Source organism: Osmia lignaria, chromosome 8 (assembly GCF_051020975.1).
Source record: "Osmia lignaria lignaria isolate PbOS001 chromosome 8, iyOsmLign1, whole genome shotgun sequence".
NCBI lineage: Eukaryota > Metazoa > Arthropoda > Insecta > Hymenoptera > Megachilidae > Osmia > Osmia lignaria.
In genome coordinates, this window is record NC_135039.1 from 10,734,322 (window position 1) to 10,749,979 (window position 15,658).

Sequence of the window (15,658 nt, forward strand, 5' to 3'; positions counted from 1 at the left end):
TTTGTTTTTTTTTTTTTTTTTTTTTCTCGTTTTTCGACTGGCTAATCCGCATCTATGAAGCCAGAAAATAATAAATCCGCTATTCGTAATTCTATATAATTAAGTACAAAACACGTTTCATTAGTACTTTCGTATGTTCTACAATCCTGTAGCATGAAGCATAAGGAAAATACGCTAAACGATTTCATATGGTACAGAAGATTGCTTTCATTTTTTAGTACATGATGCGGTATTTAAATATTGTTTCAACTAAAAAAATTCTCAACCGCACAAAGAATATCCATTTGAATGTATTTCAAATAATTAAGTCAGATGTTTAAGCACCTTCGAACAATAATTGTTGTTTTACTCATTTGCTTAGTTATTTGAAATTCTGTCTTTCAAAGCGTTGGTAAACTTAACCTGAAATTTCATTACTAATATTTACATAGAAATTAATGCAATAATGAGTGATATAAATTGAATATGTGAAACTACAGCCATTAATGATTAGAGCGAGTGAAAACTTAAGCCAGTATATGTGATACTGTTCCTTTCTGCTTTGAATATCCGTTCTCTTGCCTTGTCTAACGTTGTGCAGAAAAAAGGGATGCGTGAAATACCATTAACAATACCATAGGTTTTGAATTTAGTTGACAGAATTCCTTAACCCTTTTGCTACAATTAAATTATTTGAAACAAGTCGATTACATTTTTGATCACTTTTGTTTTCCATGGAAAACAAAACTCATAAAATACCTTTTCAACAATTTTTTTATAACAAAAGGGCTCGATTATCTGATTACCATAAATTCATGCCAGTACATAGCTCTGAATATGCATTCAAACAGTCCACACTGAGTCCTGTATATCAACGCCTTGCATTTTTCATACTTTATTGCACTTAGTTAAAAATCCCAAGAAGCGAAAGTAGCAAAAGCTGTAGAAAATTGCGGTACAAAGGGTAATGCTATGAATTTAGTAAAATCCTTTTTCAATCATTCTCGGTCATCGAGAATATCAAACGAGCTTTTGATACTTTCCATTCTCTGGACGATGCTTAAGAACGGTATCCAGGCATTTTCAAATGCGCTGCAAGTATTTAATCGGTGATGGAGATCTGAGCAAATCCTATTAACGCCTTATCGTCTGGCACTTCGTTAGCTGCATGACCAGAATTCTAAGAAAGCATAAAGTTTCATTAATACCTCTAATGAAAAAAAAAAAAGAAACAGATCTGTTTCCTGTAAACATACCAGTGAAAATGTTACTGTCCGTAATTGACCGGCACTGTCTATTAATTTTTGTAAATTTGCTGCTATCACGACAATGTCTTTGCCGTCCACTAAACCAGCACCGACTAATTCCGCAGCAATCCCTTCGGCAGAATCTACCCCGACAGCAAACTCAAATCTAATGTCGTTAAGCTCCCGCTTCTGATTTCTATAAAATTCATTAAGTTTCCTTTGTCATTTACAAACTGCAGTTTTAATTATTAAATGTTAGTAGCTGATATATACACAGGGGGTCTTATAACTCCCATAACAGCTGGAAATAGGGGTTGCTAGAGTGATTCTGAGCAACTTTTTCCTTTACCAAAATGTTGCTTGAAGCTTCGTTTTTGAGTTATTAAAGAAAAACACTGGCAATTAGCGATGGCTCTGAACCGCGCTCGATCGTGAACAAATGCATTGGCACAAACGCATTCGTTATTCATGAATAACAAATAATTCCACATTGTTCTTAATTTAAAAAAATGTAACATTTGTCAAAAGCTGTGCCAATACATTTGTTCACGATCGAGCGCGGTTCAGAGCCAACGCTCCCGGGTTTTTCGTTAATAATTCAAAAACGAAGCTTCGACCAACATTTTGGCAAAGGAAAAAGTTGTTCAGAATCACTCCAGCAACCCCTATTTCCAGGAGTTACGCGAGACACCCTGTGTATATGGAAGATTAAGGATAAGGGAAGACATGCATACATGGAATTCTCTTCAAGGGTAAAATGTGATTCTGGACGCCTGTAATAAAAATACAGTACAAAAATACAGACTCTTGTGAAGTAATGATTTTAAAGGGTTGACAGTACGCACCGTAATCTTAGTACCAAATTTATAGGAACGTTCTGGTCTGTAGCCTGCACAACAAGCTTACTAGGTACCGATTTAACCAGCCCATAAACCTCTTCCTCCTCCTCCTCGCTGCTAGGATTCTCGATCGTGTTAACTGGTAGAGCCTCCTTGCCTTCGTCGGCGCTAGACGCGTCGCTGTCCTCTTCCTCCGACGACCAAACCCACTCCCCTGTAACCGTTCTGTGCAAGCGACCCGACGTGCCAGGTTGTCTTTTCGAGGCCTACAAGATATTCCACTCTGATTCCATAGCAATAGCGGCTAGGTTAATTAATCCATCATGAGGTAAATGTACCTTTTGTACACGAGTTTCAAGACTAGGCCCAATAGCTACCAATGTTTGTTGCAGATACTTTTTATCTTTTGCCTTTTTGAAGAATGGATGTTTCAACAGCTCCGTCGCTGTGGGTCTATAAGCAGGGTTGAAATTATTATTTAAATAATTATTAAACAGGTTCGTGGGAAACACACCTCTTCGTTGGATCCTTCTGCAAGCAATCGACGATCATTTTCCGGAATGTTTTACCATACGCTTTGTACTGATCTTTGTCGTCCGCAGCTGTGTCCAAGGTCGGAGGATCGTTTTGCAAGGTTAACATGAGGACCTTCATCGGTGGGTATTTATGATACGGTGCTGTACCACTGGCCATCTCGATCGCGGTGATCCCGAGTGACCAAATGTCTGCTTTGAAATCGTAACCATGGTCCTGCAAAGTTATACGCATATCATAATTCATTTTAAGGTGTACACACTGAGATGAAATGGCAACAGCAAGATTAACACATGCTTTTTAACGTTAACATGCTTTATCTTATAAAACTGTTACAGAAGGTATGCACTATAATTATTTATTATATTAACCCTCTATTCCATTCCGTTTCCAATTGGGAATTTAAATTTCAAATGTTCTATAGTAAATTAAGTAGACAATACTGAAGACTCTGAGCATGTAGATTCCAAGTGGGAACATTGGGCATATGAATAAAATAATGTAAAGATGTATAAACTGATTACATTGCACGCTGGCCTCTGTGGACTGAGAAATGTCACATACATTTGTGTGTCTATGTTTAAAAAAATTGTTTTCATGATTTTCATGCAAAGTAAGTTTATTATATGTGATAAGGACTCACATGGAGATTTTTTTTTTTTTATTTTGTACCCATAAAATGCAATAAATAACATTTTCTAATAAAATTTTACTATTTATTTTTAAGTAGACTAACAGCCATATAAATTCATGCAATAGAGGGTTAAGTAAAAAGAGCAACCATGTATAATTTACATGCATAACTAATACAAAGTTTCATTTTTGAAAAACATAAAATTCTATGTCTATGTATCTTCTAAAGCTAATAATGCACCTCAACTAAACATAAGACAAATATAGGCACAAAAACGCAAGCTAAGAAATTGTAATGTTACTTTCCTCTCTCACCTGCTCCATGACCTCAGGTGCCATCCAGCATGGAGTGCCCACGAACGTGTGTCTGACTTTCTGTCTGCTTAAATCTCGTCCCGTTGCAAGCCAAGCGCTGACACCGAAATCGGCTATCTGCACGGTGCCATCTTCTCCTAGCAAGATGTTCCCTGCTTTGATGTCCCTAATATTATTCTGTTATTAGTATAAATAGAAAGTTGATCCCTTTGTTCCTTCGACATGGAAAATTATCTGTAATTGATGTACCTGTGTATCTGTCCGTTACTGTGAAAATACTCAAGACCTTTGAGTACCTCTCGTAACACTGTAGCTATTGTAGCTTCATCGAATACACCGTGTTTACAGTTTGTGGTTCTTGTTTTATGTTTGATGATATCTAGGAGGGATCCACCCTCGAGAAGCCTGAGGACCAGCCAGAGCTCTTCTTTTACCACAAACGACGTGTAATATGTGACGACATTTTCATGATTGCAGGATGACATTGCCTGTATTTCTTTCTATTGAAAATAAAAAAGATACAACGTGTGATATTTGAATGATTCATAAATGAAAAATTATTTTTAGCAAGTACAGAGATTACGATCATCTATAACAACTGATACATCATTATTATCTTATCAATGTTTCCATTTATTGGGGAAATATAATGAACTTAATTCTGTAATGAATCAATTCTTGTGATGTATCTTTTGATAACAGTATAAAATGCTCACCAGCAGTTCATCCATGCTCGTGTTCCATTTTTCTAAATTTATTCTCTTGATGGCGCATTTTTCCTGCCGTGGAATGCAAAATGCCGCGTGCACTACGGCGGTCGCTCCCACCCCTGCAATTAAAGCAACAATCACTAAATGATATAATGTTAAAGAAGGAATTTGATTTTGAATTATTTAAATAGCGCGCGACATGTTTTACGTCAACTACGTCACTAAAAATCGGCGCGTATTTCAAATTACTTTAATACACTTGTATTTAAAAAATTTTTCTAAGTAGTCTTTATAAATGTATAAGGAGGTAACTGTTAACATTAAAATATAATAAAAATACATTTTTTATATATTATTTTAATTGTCTTAACAATGTCTATAATCCCTGCATAATATTTATTATTATAACAATGATGTATTTAATATGGTAATACAACTTAACCTACATAATATTTATTCTCTAAGCTTCAAATCTAACAATAATTTACAATTGTATCCCGAAAATATCGATGCATAATCAATATACGCAACATAATCGGTAGTTCCGTTTCTTTAGCAGGTTAACGAGGTTAGGACGTATGAAGCACCGGTATACGTGCCTTGGCAAGTGTAAGCGAGATAGCGAGTATCGAGAACGAGAGCGAGAGAAACAGTTGCGTAAACATGGATAAGGACAATGCGTCAAATTAAGCCTCGTCACTGTACCATCACTAAATAATCCGACAGCTCTGTGTCATCTGTTAACCCGTGAATTCACGGTTTTATGTAACGCGTTCCATTACCGAGGCAAAGAACTCTCTATGTGATATACGAAAGAAGGCAGAAGTAGCTCCCCGCTGAGACCCGGTAAACGTATACCACGGGATAGATTGTCATCCTAAATAGCTCGATAAAAAATTTTCATCATCGAGAGAAAGAAGAAAAGCGTGGTGGAAACGTTACTCACCGATAACCTCTTTGAGCTCATAGTCGTCCTTGGTGTTTGGCCAGCCCTGCACCACCGTGTTAGAGCTCGAGGACGCCATTTTGTTCGCCAGTACCGTGCCAAGGCGCGCGTGCTTGCTGGTACCCCGGGTGCCCCGCGCGAGAAGCAACACGCCGCTGCTTTTTGACCGACTACTGCTGTTTGATGTTTTTAAATCACGTGGACTGGTTAGATCGGCGCAGGCGCGATCGCGATTATTCGTTGCGGCTGGGTTTTTTGTCACGGCACTGGCACTTTTCGGCGGTGACGAAGCGCGAAAGGACTTCTGTCGGAATATTCCCGGCGAACAAGAAGGCAGGACGTCTGGTGCTATTTTTCTATGAAAACACATTAGGTTTCTTCATATAAAATCAATAGAAAATAGAAATAAAATAGAAACGTCTTTCAGATTTTTAAATTGTATAGTAGTTGAACGAAACTATTTGGATCATATTTAGTCACGAATGTGTTTATTAAGTCTCAATTACATGTAATCCTGTCAAAATAAATGCGTCGACAAAACGTCGACTCAACCTACGCGAGCCTCAATCCGATTCATTAAGCTGATTGATCTTTCTTCGAGAAAAGACCGGCTCGCGCAATAAATTTTAATCTAGAACAATTTAATACGTTCGAAAGTCTTATTGGATAAAGTTCCGAAAGCGACAACCCTCCGATTTTTCTGAAATTTTTGCCAAAGCTTATCCTTGATTAGAGAAGAAAGTCCCTAGATGGATTTTTTGCGACAAAGCCTCGTTTGCCCCCCAGCCCCCTTCAAAGTTTTGACAGTTCTTACTGAATATCTCCGAAAATATTGATTTTAGAGAGAAAAGTTTCAAACAAAAAATAAAGCTCATAAAAAGCTCTTAAAAAAAGATTCGACGCATTTTTCACATAAACCTATTATTTTGGCTGTTATATAAACAAATAGTAATTTCTACACTATCATTGATATCATTCCCTACCTTACCGACACAGCGCAGTATAATTGGCGATCTGTTCCGAACACATAATCCGCACTTTCCGGCAACGCTTTCATGAAATAATAATAAATTGATTATAAAAATATGTGTAAACGAAAGCATTACCGGCGTTAAATATATAGCCTAACCTAACTTAAATATATCAATAATAATTAAGAAAAATCGGAGGGTTGTCGCTTTCGAAAGTACACCCGTCTTATTTTTCTAGCAGTCACATTGTACGGATAAAGAATGTATTTTAGTAAATTAAAAATATTTCACTTTTTTACTAGAACACGCGGTTTCGAGGTGATCAGAAATTGGAGGGAATTTTGAAAAAGCGTCGCTTCGACTCGATTTCCATCGCGTGACATAAGCGCGTGGGTTAGGATAGGATTAAATAAAAACATCGAATAAAGGTAAACCCACGCAACCCCGTTAATCTTCCTTGAATATCTCTGTCAAAGATTTACTCACGTTTCCAGATATATTTGTAGAAATAATCCGGGGATTAGAATTTATCCGACATAAGTAGCGCAGTCTGGTGCGCGCGATTTGCTGGCGACTACCGCACAGTTGGAAATGGGATTTTTTACGGCGAAAGAACGAGTTACCACGCGATACGTGACCGCGATATTAAGGTTAATCCTGGTCCGTCTGTCGAAGTCGAGTCCCACCATAAACTCCGTCAACACGCTCACGGCGATTAATAATTGAAGTGCTTTCATGGTTGTTCGAGCGTATATCGAGAAGCGCGTTAAAGAAAGATGAATATTAAATCAGAGAGAGAAGGAGAAAGAGAAAGAGATCGGAGAAAAGAGCGGGAAAGACAGACAAGCATACCAATCGTGACGGATTTAGACACGAAATACGAGAAAGAACGAAGACAAAAAATCGAAAAAATAAACGGATATAGAAAGAGACAGACAAACAGACACGATTTCTGCATTTTCATCGGCAGAAAAAGAAAAAATAAATATAACGAACGGGGGAAAAAGAACGCAAAAAGAAAGAGGAAACTAACCAACCGGCAATGGCGTCGAAAGAATTGTCGACTTATCGATATCAACGCTCATCTCGAACGGTACGATTACAGAATTCAATTAAAACGGTTAACAATCAAACCAGACGACTATCGTGATATCGGCTTTCGTTATTTACACGAAGATCTATAATCTGTACTATTGACCTTTCGACATCAAAATGCCAGATGAATAGAATCTATATACGATATAAAAGGGTTAAACGAGGGTGGTTAGCGGAGTAATTTGGTTTGCGACTTCAAACGAAAGCAACTATCGAAGCATACAGAAAAATCGAAAATTCGACTGCGATGTATCGACTAGGTTATCTCGGTCTGGTAAGATTTCAAAATATATAAATATTCATTAACGAACGAAAGTAAATTTTAAATAAATTATACTTTATTGTTATTTCCCGAACAAATTTTACTTTTGTAATAAGAAATTTTATCAAAATTAAAAACAACTTACCAAATAATTTATCAAACAAGAAATAAGGAAACTGGATCGCGAAACTTTTGCACGGCCCGGGTACACACAGATGTACCTTCCAACTATACCGCGCGCCAGCAGCTTTGAACACTTTTAATTATCATGCACGTACTACTACGTCATTAAGAAAACTTACGTTGTTTACCGTTTAACTATTAGTACGTCTCGGTGAGTTCCCTGTGTCGGTTCGTAATAACTCGTTTAAAAGGATGTTAAATGCGTGTGTTAATTTGCAACGTAAATTGCACTTAAATTTAGACAAGGAAACGCTAAATTTATCATCCTACGCATACGTTTAATAGGATAACAATTATCGTGATTAACAGATGCAATGGAAACTGTTCAAAATTGAATTTAAATAAGGAAACGATGCATTCAATAACGAGAATAAGATCCAGGGCCGGCCCTGGGCTTAGTGCCCCCCAAGGTCCAGGGCCCCCAGAAGACGATTTTGCGTCTAAGAATGCAAGAAGAGTAATTTTTACTTGAATATTAATTAGTTATACAAGCTTTAATCTTAATTTTATAAATTTTATTTGAGCTACTGTTTTTTATGTCATATATGTGAAGGGGCCCCTTTTCAGAGCTCGCCTCTGAAGAAGAGTAATGTTCACTTGAATATTAATCGATAAAAATGCAAATCTAAATTAATTATACAAGCTTTAATGTTAATTTTATAAATTTTATTTGAGGTACTATTCTTATGTCATATATGTGAAAGAGCCCCCCTAGGACCCCCGAAATCTCAGGGCCGGCCCTGTCGAAAGGCCATATTGCAATTTTTCTAAATCTAAAATTGCAATTATTAATGATGCTTTGAAAAGCCATATTGCAATTTTTCTAAATCTAAAATTGCAATTATTAATAATGCTTTGAAAAACCACGCCTCGGGCCCCCGAAATCTCAGGGCCGGCCCTGATAAAATCACGACTATCGAATAAGTCACGTGATCAGGCTATCGGTACTAATCGAACGAACGCTGAGTCGAAATCGAGACTTTTCAAACAAGTATTATCGATCGATTATCGAAACTCATTTAAATTTAAATTAAATAAGGAGACATTAAAAATGGTAAAGTTAGGACTAACCTATTTCGGCCGAGTACGAATGTCGTCAGGAACCTGTTGTCTTGGAACTTCAATCGTTCCTCCTTCGTAGATATAGGCGCCGCGGCGCCAAGCGTGCCGGTCTTACGTTGCCTCATGCTGCCCGCAATTCTGCGCACAAAGAAACATCTATGTTAGCACAGTTGCCTTACTTCAGGCGTCAAACACATGCCCAACCGATTAGCGGACGTATTAATTACGATTTCCTAAATACAATCGTTAATTGAGAATAAAAATTACATTTTTACACCCATTGTTTAATTTTTAATAATTCATTTTCTTTGGTCAAGAACTGTGAAAAACAGTACAGGAGTCTCATAAACTAAAATGATCTCTAAAATGAAACCTTTTCAATTTTTTTACTCTCTTTGAATCAACATTTGTTCCATTGCTTTTGCAATTCCTAACTTTGAAAATTGTCTACAATTTACTATTTGCAAATATTTCTATTGCTTATTCAATTAAAATTTGAATTGAAATATATTTCTGTCTTGCTATGATATTATTTGTATTCATCCACAACACTGGCTGAGGTCCCTGGGTTGTCATCGTGTGGAATATTTCTAAATTGGCGGTCAGTCGATTGTCACCTAAATACCTAAATGGAATAATTGGAGTTGGATTGGCCTTAGTGGCTATTTTTAGTTGGCATCAAGGGGTAGCCCCTATCTTGCTACCTAAAAATAATCTGATAGCGAATGGACCCTTGAGTCTTTTCAACTGTACCTTCTCTTTGTCCCTATAGAAACAATCCTTCGTTTACAATACAATATTATTACAATTAAACTGTCACTGCTAAATCCAGTGGAAGAGAGAATTAAGACAGAAAAAAAATCTGACAAAACAAAGTATTTCAAGAACTTTAAGGAATAATTTCCATCTCATGAATACTGATTGGACTTTCATATACGTCATTTGCAGGCTGTTAACAAGTTTAAATCCGTCTCCGCGAAAATATTCTGCTAGCATGATCTAATTGTCTCCTCAAACACAAAGAACTCATGTACATTCCTTTCTCATTTAGTTACATTGACACACATGTACCTTATTTTAAGAAAGAATATTCCATCTTGTAATGGAATCTTTTTTCTAAAATAATAAAATTCCTTACTTTATAGAATTTATAATACTTCCTTACTTCATAGAATTAAAAGCGAATTGAAATTAATATGAACATGAGTGTAAAAACGAATGGACAGAAAATATTTGCGAACATCGTGGAAGATGAACGTAGGTAGACTATAAACTTAAATTAAAGTCGCTGTTCTGCTCAGGAAATGAAACTTTTAACCTAAATAGAAGGTTTACCAGAAGAACCTCTACTGTTACATGAATGGTATGCTTCAAAGCAACTTCAATTGAGAAACAAGAACACAAACGTTTGTCTCTTGGCTTCAGAAGACACATAAGAAAAATATAAATAAAATCAATTTACAGTTTTGTAATCCTTAGTTATAGAGGACTGAATTAATTTCAATTGGCTGAGTCAGAATGAAAATTGAAGGATAACCACAGGTCTCTGCGTTGGAGAAGGTAAAAAACAGAATAATTAGAAGGACGAACGATCATTCGCTGTTTCGTGACTAACAATGTGGAGCAAATAACGTACTGAAACAATAGTAAACACATCACGTAGACGTTCGATGGGATTCTTGGCGCGTCCTTGCCACTTAGAACGAACAATCTAATTGATTCCCTAAACTAACGAGTCTAATAGCCTCTTCTCAGCGAATCGTTCCCATTTATAAGCCTTGTCCTGTGTTCACTATTTCATGTTCTGAATAGTCTGCCAACCGGTCTGATTTCTGCAATTATTTAATCTGTTATTAAAAGAACAATGGTTATCTAAAATTTATATGAACGAAGGTAATACGTTTTATAAAACTCCAGAAAACGAATCATTTAGTACGACCGTCGGCGAAGAACATCCGTCGAAGACTGATGGGACAGGACGACACTTGGTGATTGACATCAATGTTATCAAACAGAGCGTCTGTTTGTGTTCAATTTATTTCTTTTTTTTTTCTCTCTATTTGACAGCAGCACACGAGCATTCATTCCACCATGTTTCATTTCACACCGAGGTCACAATTCTGTCCTTTTGCATATTTACAAAGACAACCGACGAACAGGCTGATTCTAAGAAATAGTGCAGTGAGAAAAATGTGAATTTACCATTTGAAAAATAGCAGAAGACTGCGAATTCTAATTTACTTACAAGACAAAACTGAAGAGGACAGTTGTGTGTCCTTGACGATTATATGTTCATTTGAACAGAAGCAGATCATCACTAACATGGATTTCCTAGAGACCGGATGAATTTATTGAAATGACTTTGCATCGAGAATGAGTCAAGTGGTATTTGAAGAAACAAACAATTTGATGATACCAAATTAAATCACAGTGAATTTCTTACTCTCAACATCCTCTTATGTCTATGATAATTTTTTCTACACTTGCTTCTTTCCGCTAGATGCATCAAATTTCATTTTTCTTCTCTCTAACAAATTTTCACAGTTCAATTGCTAACATTTCCACAGTATGGAAATTGAGAATTTTCAGTTCTGAACTGTTCAACTTTTGTCCAACGGTATTCCTCAATGAAACCTTTGCACGAGCGGTCGAGGGTCAATTGGTTATTAACTCGGACAGTAGCAGCGGCTATTGAAGCATTTCATTATGTAAAAATGTGAGGAAATCACGCTTATACATATTCGGTATGAATCATCCAAAATCAGAGTACCTTAACAAGGGGAGAATTTGAAATATTCGTTCAGGTATTGATCTCGCCCTTGTAAAACTTGTTTATTGAACATTCTTCTCAGAGGAGTTCCAAGAATTATAAAATATTTCAAGTAAAATTTGCTTTGCTAATTCCATTCACTCCAATCAGCCTAAAAAGCATAATTTCATGTTACTAGAATTACAATACAGAAAAATCTAGTATTCTCTACTAATGACCAGTTGAAACACCAGATCACAGTACCAAGAACAATACCTTATCACAATTAAACATTCTTCTCAGAGGAGTTCCAAGAATTATAAAATATTTCAAGTAAAATTTGCTTTGCTAATTCCATTCACTCCAATCAGCCTAAAAAGCATAATTTCATGTTACTAGAATTACAATACAGAAAAATCTAGTATTCTCTACTAATGACCAGTTGAAACACCAGATCACAGTACCAAGAACAATACCTTATCACAATTAAACATTCTTCTCAGAGGGGTTCCAAGAATTATAAAATATTTCAAGTAAAATTTGTTTTGCTAATTCCATTCACTCCAATCAGCCTAAAAAGCATAATTTCATGTTACAAGAATTACAATACAGAAAAATCTTGCATCCTCCACTGATGACCAGTTGAAACACCAGATCACAGTACCGAGAACAATACCTTATCACAATTAAACATTCTTCTCAGAGGAGTTCCAAGAATTATAAAATATTTCAAGTAAAATTTGCTTTGCTAATTCCATTCATTCCAATCAGCCTAAAAAGCATAATTTTATATTACAAGAATTACAATACAGAAAAATCTTGTATCCTCCACTGATGACCAGTTAAGCCAAGAACAATACCTTATCACAATTTCCTTATCAATTAATCTCACCTGCCGGACGTTGACTTCACGGATCCATTCGCGTACAGATCAGCTGCCATATCAATCGCGTTGACGCGTTCGCATCTCATCCCCCCCTTTCTTCCACGCTTACGCGTTTATTCCAAAAGAAGTTGACAAAACCCTCTCCCTTGCGTTCGTCTATCGACGCCCAGAAAAAGGAACCGGATCACTGGCAACGGGCAACCTTGACCGTGTTCATTGTTACCGGACCAGCGATCTGGTCCCAAAGCACAATCGCGTCTCTCGTCAACCAAACAGGAATCTTCATGTCGATTTTCAACGTTTAAACGATACTATTCTTTCCTTCACGATTCGCAATAACGTTGGAGGAAGAACACACAGTGAAACGGTAATTCGTACGGCTGCGAGAACGTCACCACTGCCAGAGACGTAGTCGAATCATCCTGAGTTCGTCGTCGACTGAACTATGTCAGACGGGGGCACCGTCAATTGGATAACTACCTTACCACACACCGACGTGTCACTGCGTGGAGAATACGTGTTGATATCGTTTCAGAGACCAGCCTCCTCTCCTGGCCCTCCTTTTTCTTCTCCTGAAAGTGTATTTTCATTAGTTCACTATTACCCTTTTCTTCTCTTCAATATCATAAGCAACAGTAATTTTTATCTACCTTGATTTATAATTTTTATAGAGAATCTTTATTTAAAAAAAAGAAATGTATTGTTAATTGTAGAATAGAAGATTCTTAATTATTACATTTGCAATAATTGATTAAAATGTTTGAAGAATTTTAATCTAAGTTCTTCCAAATTCTTCCACCGTTTCTGCTAGGTGAGTATTATTCCATTCGCAGTTTGAAGGCACCGCGAATCATAGAGATCGGCATGGGGAAGACTAATTTGCATCATGCGACGCGAAGCACGTCAGCTCAATCACGATCGACCTTGCTGACTGGTTTGTACTGTTTTTCGCGCCGGTATTATGGTCTTCAGGGATTGATCAACACATTACACTGATTTCTGACATCACTGTTCAATTGACCGCCACAAAATTCTTCAGTTAACTTAGACACAGTTTTAAGAAGGATTCATTTGTTCCTCATCAATTGAAAATTTCATATTCTTATTCCCTTGATGATCAGTCAACACTGGAAATTAATTCATTATTAATTTGATAGAAATACTGCAAAAATTCATTTATTAGGTGTACAAATTAATTCAGTACCTTTAATATTACACTATCTTATTGTTAGTTACTATTTTAAATTCGAATATTTTCCCGCGCTTTTGTGAATTTAAAAACTGGCGCGAGACAAATTAATTCGATACCTTTAATACTACACTTTCATTAGTTACTATTTTAAATTCGAACATTTTCCCGCGCTTTTGTGAATTTGCAAAATGGCGCGAGACAAATTAATTCGGTACCTTTAATGTTACATTTTCATTAGTTACTATTTTAAATTCGAACATTTTCCCGCGCTTTTGTGAATTTGAAAAATGGCGCGAGACAAATTAATTCGGTTTTAAATTCGAATATTTTCCCGCGCTTCTGTGAATTTGAAAAATGGCGCGAGAATATGATATCGATAATAATAAATTCAATCATTGTAGTTACTGTAACTTCTTAAAATTAAAAAAAGAAAAGGCACCGAATTAATTTGCACACCTAATAAATAGTGCATGTTTTGTACCAATCAGTTATGTTATGTAAAAGTACAATTCTTGTTTGTCTTTCATAGATGTTTTATGGTATTGTATTGCGTCATCGTTAAAATTCAAGCTTCCACGGAGGTCTTAGTGTTAGAGAGCCATCAAACTTAATAATGCATAAATCGCATGCGGAGGGTTCTCTGGCAAGTGGGAATGGAAGCAGAGTGAATCAGTCGTTTAATAATATAACTGACAAAACGGTGGAACGATTATCAATTATTGATCACTCGAGTTTACCATAAATTCAACTCTCTGCCAATTGCGTTATTTACATTGAAATTAATATGAGATTACCTTATTGTAATTATTATTTTCTGTTGACAAAGCTCGCCGCGATGGCTGTGTTGGGAGACTGTTCGTACAATGTCTACAAGAAGTGCAACAGAAGTTACTTGCAGATGCGGGAGATTAATCGTCTACACCTACCTCTTGCTCAGGACATGGCTTATCTACCTGAAGAAGATTACATCGAGGAACGTGTACGGAAGGAAGAGCAATCCTTCGATAGAAATAATCGTAATTTATTACCGGTCAGTTCTGTATCCGAGAAAAAGAAATAAAGCTGCATGGGTAATTAACGTTTACTCTATGTCTGTTCGTAGGAATATCGTAGTCTTTGCGAAACCGTTACCAAAAAAGTACAATTAGACGACTCCGAGTACGAGTACCAACCTCCGCATTATCATGAAATTTATTGTAAAAGTTACTCTTTGATAGATAACATTGAACGTCCTGTGAATTTTTCGAAGCAGGTAGATCAATTTGTTTCTGTCTGTTGTGTGTACGTGATACTGCTTTTGCTTTGCAAGAAAAAGAAGATACACTTCTACTTTAGTACACCTGTGAAACGAAAACTTTTATTAGAAGAACCATTCACATTTTAGTGAGCACATGAAACAAGGAAGCATTTTGTGAAAGCAACGAACCTCGTTGAAATTGATCATACTAAAGCAGAATGTGTGTTTTCCAGAAATGCGTGGAACCCAGTTATCATTGCGTTCAAAGAAGTAGAAGGCTATTGTTAATGCGACGACGATGGGACGGAGAGTGTTGGGAACCCTTCTCCAAACAGATAGCCAGCGGTTGTGATTGCATGTGGCCCGTATCTGTCCTCGGAGATATAACTGTTCATTACTAATTTCCACTTAGGTGAGACCAAGGTTGCGCAGAGGGTTAAAGAATGAAACGACACCTACAACACTTTTCAACCGATTGGTGAAATTCACTAAAATTCTACAGATTATAAATCATTTCAATTTATTATCTGTATTATTATTAATTGTATATGATTGGTTTTCTTATCTGTGATTTCAAATGCTTAATAAAGAAACAAAAGATTCTTCATAATCCTTCTAACATTTATTCCATCTGACGAGTAGTTTGTTTATTTAAAAAAAAAGAAAAGAAGTTCCTGATATAAAAGTATTCTGTTCACGTGACAATTTACTATACATTATTTCCATGAATTCGCCTTATGTTTTGGCAAGAAGCGAAATCCTTCAGGCACTTTTCCGAGTAATAACTCTCTGAAAAGGAAAGTTTGTTTTAAGAATCA

General features: G+C 36.4%; 3 protein-coding genes across 9 annotated transcripts in view; 1 reads left to right on the forward strand and 2 right to left on the reverse strand.

Moving 5' to 3' along the window:
- On the reverse strand, positions 1 to 12,560 carry LOC117608941 (serine/threonine-protein kinase OSR1). Of its 4 annotated transcripts, none has more exons than XM_034334710.2 (12): positions 12,418 to 12,560; positions 8,786 to 8,914; positions 5,204 to 5,559; positions 4,264 to 4,376; positions 3,797 to 4,047; positions 3,548 to 3,713; positions 2,580 to 2,815; positions 2,404 to 2,518; positions 2,072 to 2,331; positions 1,961 to 1,999; positions 1,236 to 1,422; positions 1 to 1,159 (listed from the first exon to the last, which is right to left on the reverse strand). In XM_034334710.2, exons 1-12 carry the CDS (start codon positions 12,495 to 12,497, stop codon positions 1,082 to 1,084), a joined length of 2,010 nt encoding a protein of 669 aa, XP_034190601.1. In that variant the 5' UTR covers positions 12,498 to 12,560; the 3' UTR covers positions 1 to 1,081. The 4 variants fall into 4 exon arrangements, with proteins under 4 accessions (XP_034190601.1, XP_076545821.1, XP_076545823.1 ...); XM_076689706.1 differs by lacking the exon at positions 12,418 to 12,560 and adding an exon at positions 10,677 to 10,857 and having other exon boundaries at positions 2,580 to 2,813; positions 3,537 to 3,713; XM_076689708.1 differs by lacking the exon at positions 12,418 to 12,560 and adding an exon at positions 10,413 to 10,586 and having other exon boundaries at positions 2,580 to 2,813; positions 3,537 to 3,713.
- LOC117608950 (uncharacterized) lies at positions 6,667 to 15,241 on the forward strand. Of its 3 annotated transcripts, none has more exons than XM_034334737.2 (4): positions 6,667 to 7,267; positions 14,430 to 14,633; positions 14,706 to 14,855; positions 15,074 to 15,241. In XM_034334737.2, the coding sequence occupies exons 1-4, from the start codon at positions 7,217 to 7,219 to the stop codon at positions 15,239 to 15,241; spliced, it is 573 nt and encodes a 190-aa protein (XP_034190628.2). In that variant the 5' UTR covers positions 6,667 to 7,216. The 3 variants fall into 3 exon arrangements, with proteins under 3 accessions (XP_034190628.2, XP_034190630.2, XP_034190626.2); XM_034334739.2 differs by lacking the exon at positions 6,667 to 7,267 and adding an exon at positions 7,276 to 7,543; XM_034334735.2 differs by lacking the exon at positions 6,667 to 7,267 and adding an exon at positions 10,630 to 10,764.
- The window catches only part of Dus3 (Dihydrouridine synthase 3), a 7,328-nt gene continuing 3,274 nt past the window's right edge, over positions 11,605 to 15,658 (reverse strand). For both annotated transcript variants that reach the window (XM_076689709.1, XM_034334715.2), the window contains 6 exons: positions 15,030 to 15,629; positions 14,398 to 14,943; positions 13,062 to 13,538; positions 12,418 to 12,983; positions 11,802 to 12,297; positions 11,605 to 11,697 (listed from right to left, as the gene is read on the reverse strand). In XM_076689709.1, coding sequence (XP_076545824.1) covers positions 15,557 to 15,629 — 73 coding nt within the window. In that variant the 3' untranslated portion in view covers positions 11,605 to 11,697; positions 11,802 to 12,297; positions 12,418 to 12,983; ... (1 more) ...; positions 14,398 to 14,943; positions 15,030 to 15,556. The remainder of the gene's footprint in view (positions 11,698 to 11,801; positions 12,298 to 12,417; positions 12,984 to 13,061; positions 13,539 to 14,397; positions 14,944 to 15,029; positions 15,630 to 15,658) is intronic.

Excerpts from the sequence above, each read along its gene's own strand:
- LOC117608950 (XM_034334735.2), top strand. The coding sequence starts at position 10,660 with ATGAACGAAGGTAATACGTTTTATAAAACTCCAGAAAACGAATCATTT. Across the intron at positions 10,765-14,429 it reads ATGGGACAGGACGACACTTG|CTCGCCGCGATGGCTGTGTT; the intron begins GTGATTGACATC and ends CTGTTGACAAAG. Across the intron at positions 14,634-14,705 it reads ATAATCGTAATTTATTACCG|GAATATCGTAGTCTTTGCGA; the intron begins GTCAGTTCTGTA and ends GTCTGTTCGTAG.
- LOC117608941 (XM_034334710.2), bottom strand. The coding sequence starts at position 12,497 with ATGAGATGCGAACGCGTCAACGCGATTGATATGGCAGCTGATCTGTAC. Across the intron at positions 8,915-12,417 it reads GTGAAGTCAACGTCCGGCAG|AATTGCGGGCAGCATGAGGC; the intron begins GTGAGATTAATT and ends CTTTGTGCGCAG. Across the intron at positions 4,048-4,263 it reads CGAGCATGGATGAACTGCTG|AAAGAAATACAGGCAATGTC; the intron begins GTGAGCATTTTA and ends TATTTTCAATAG.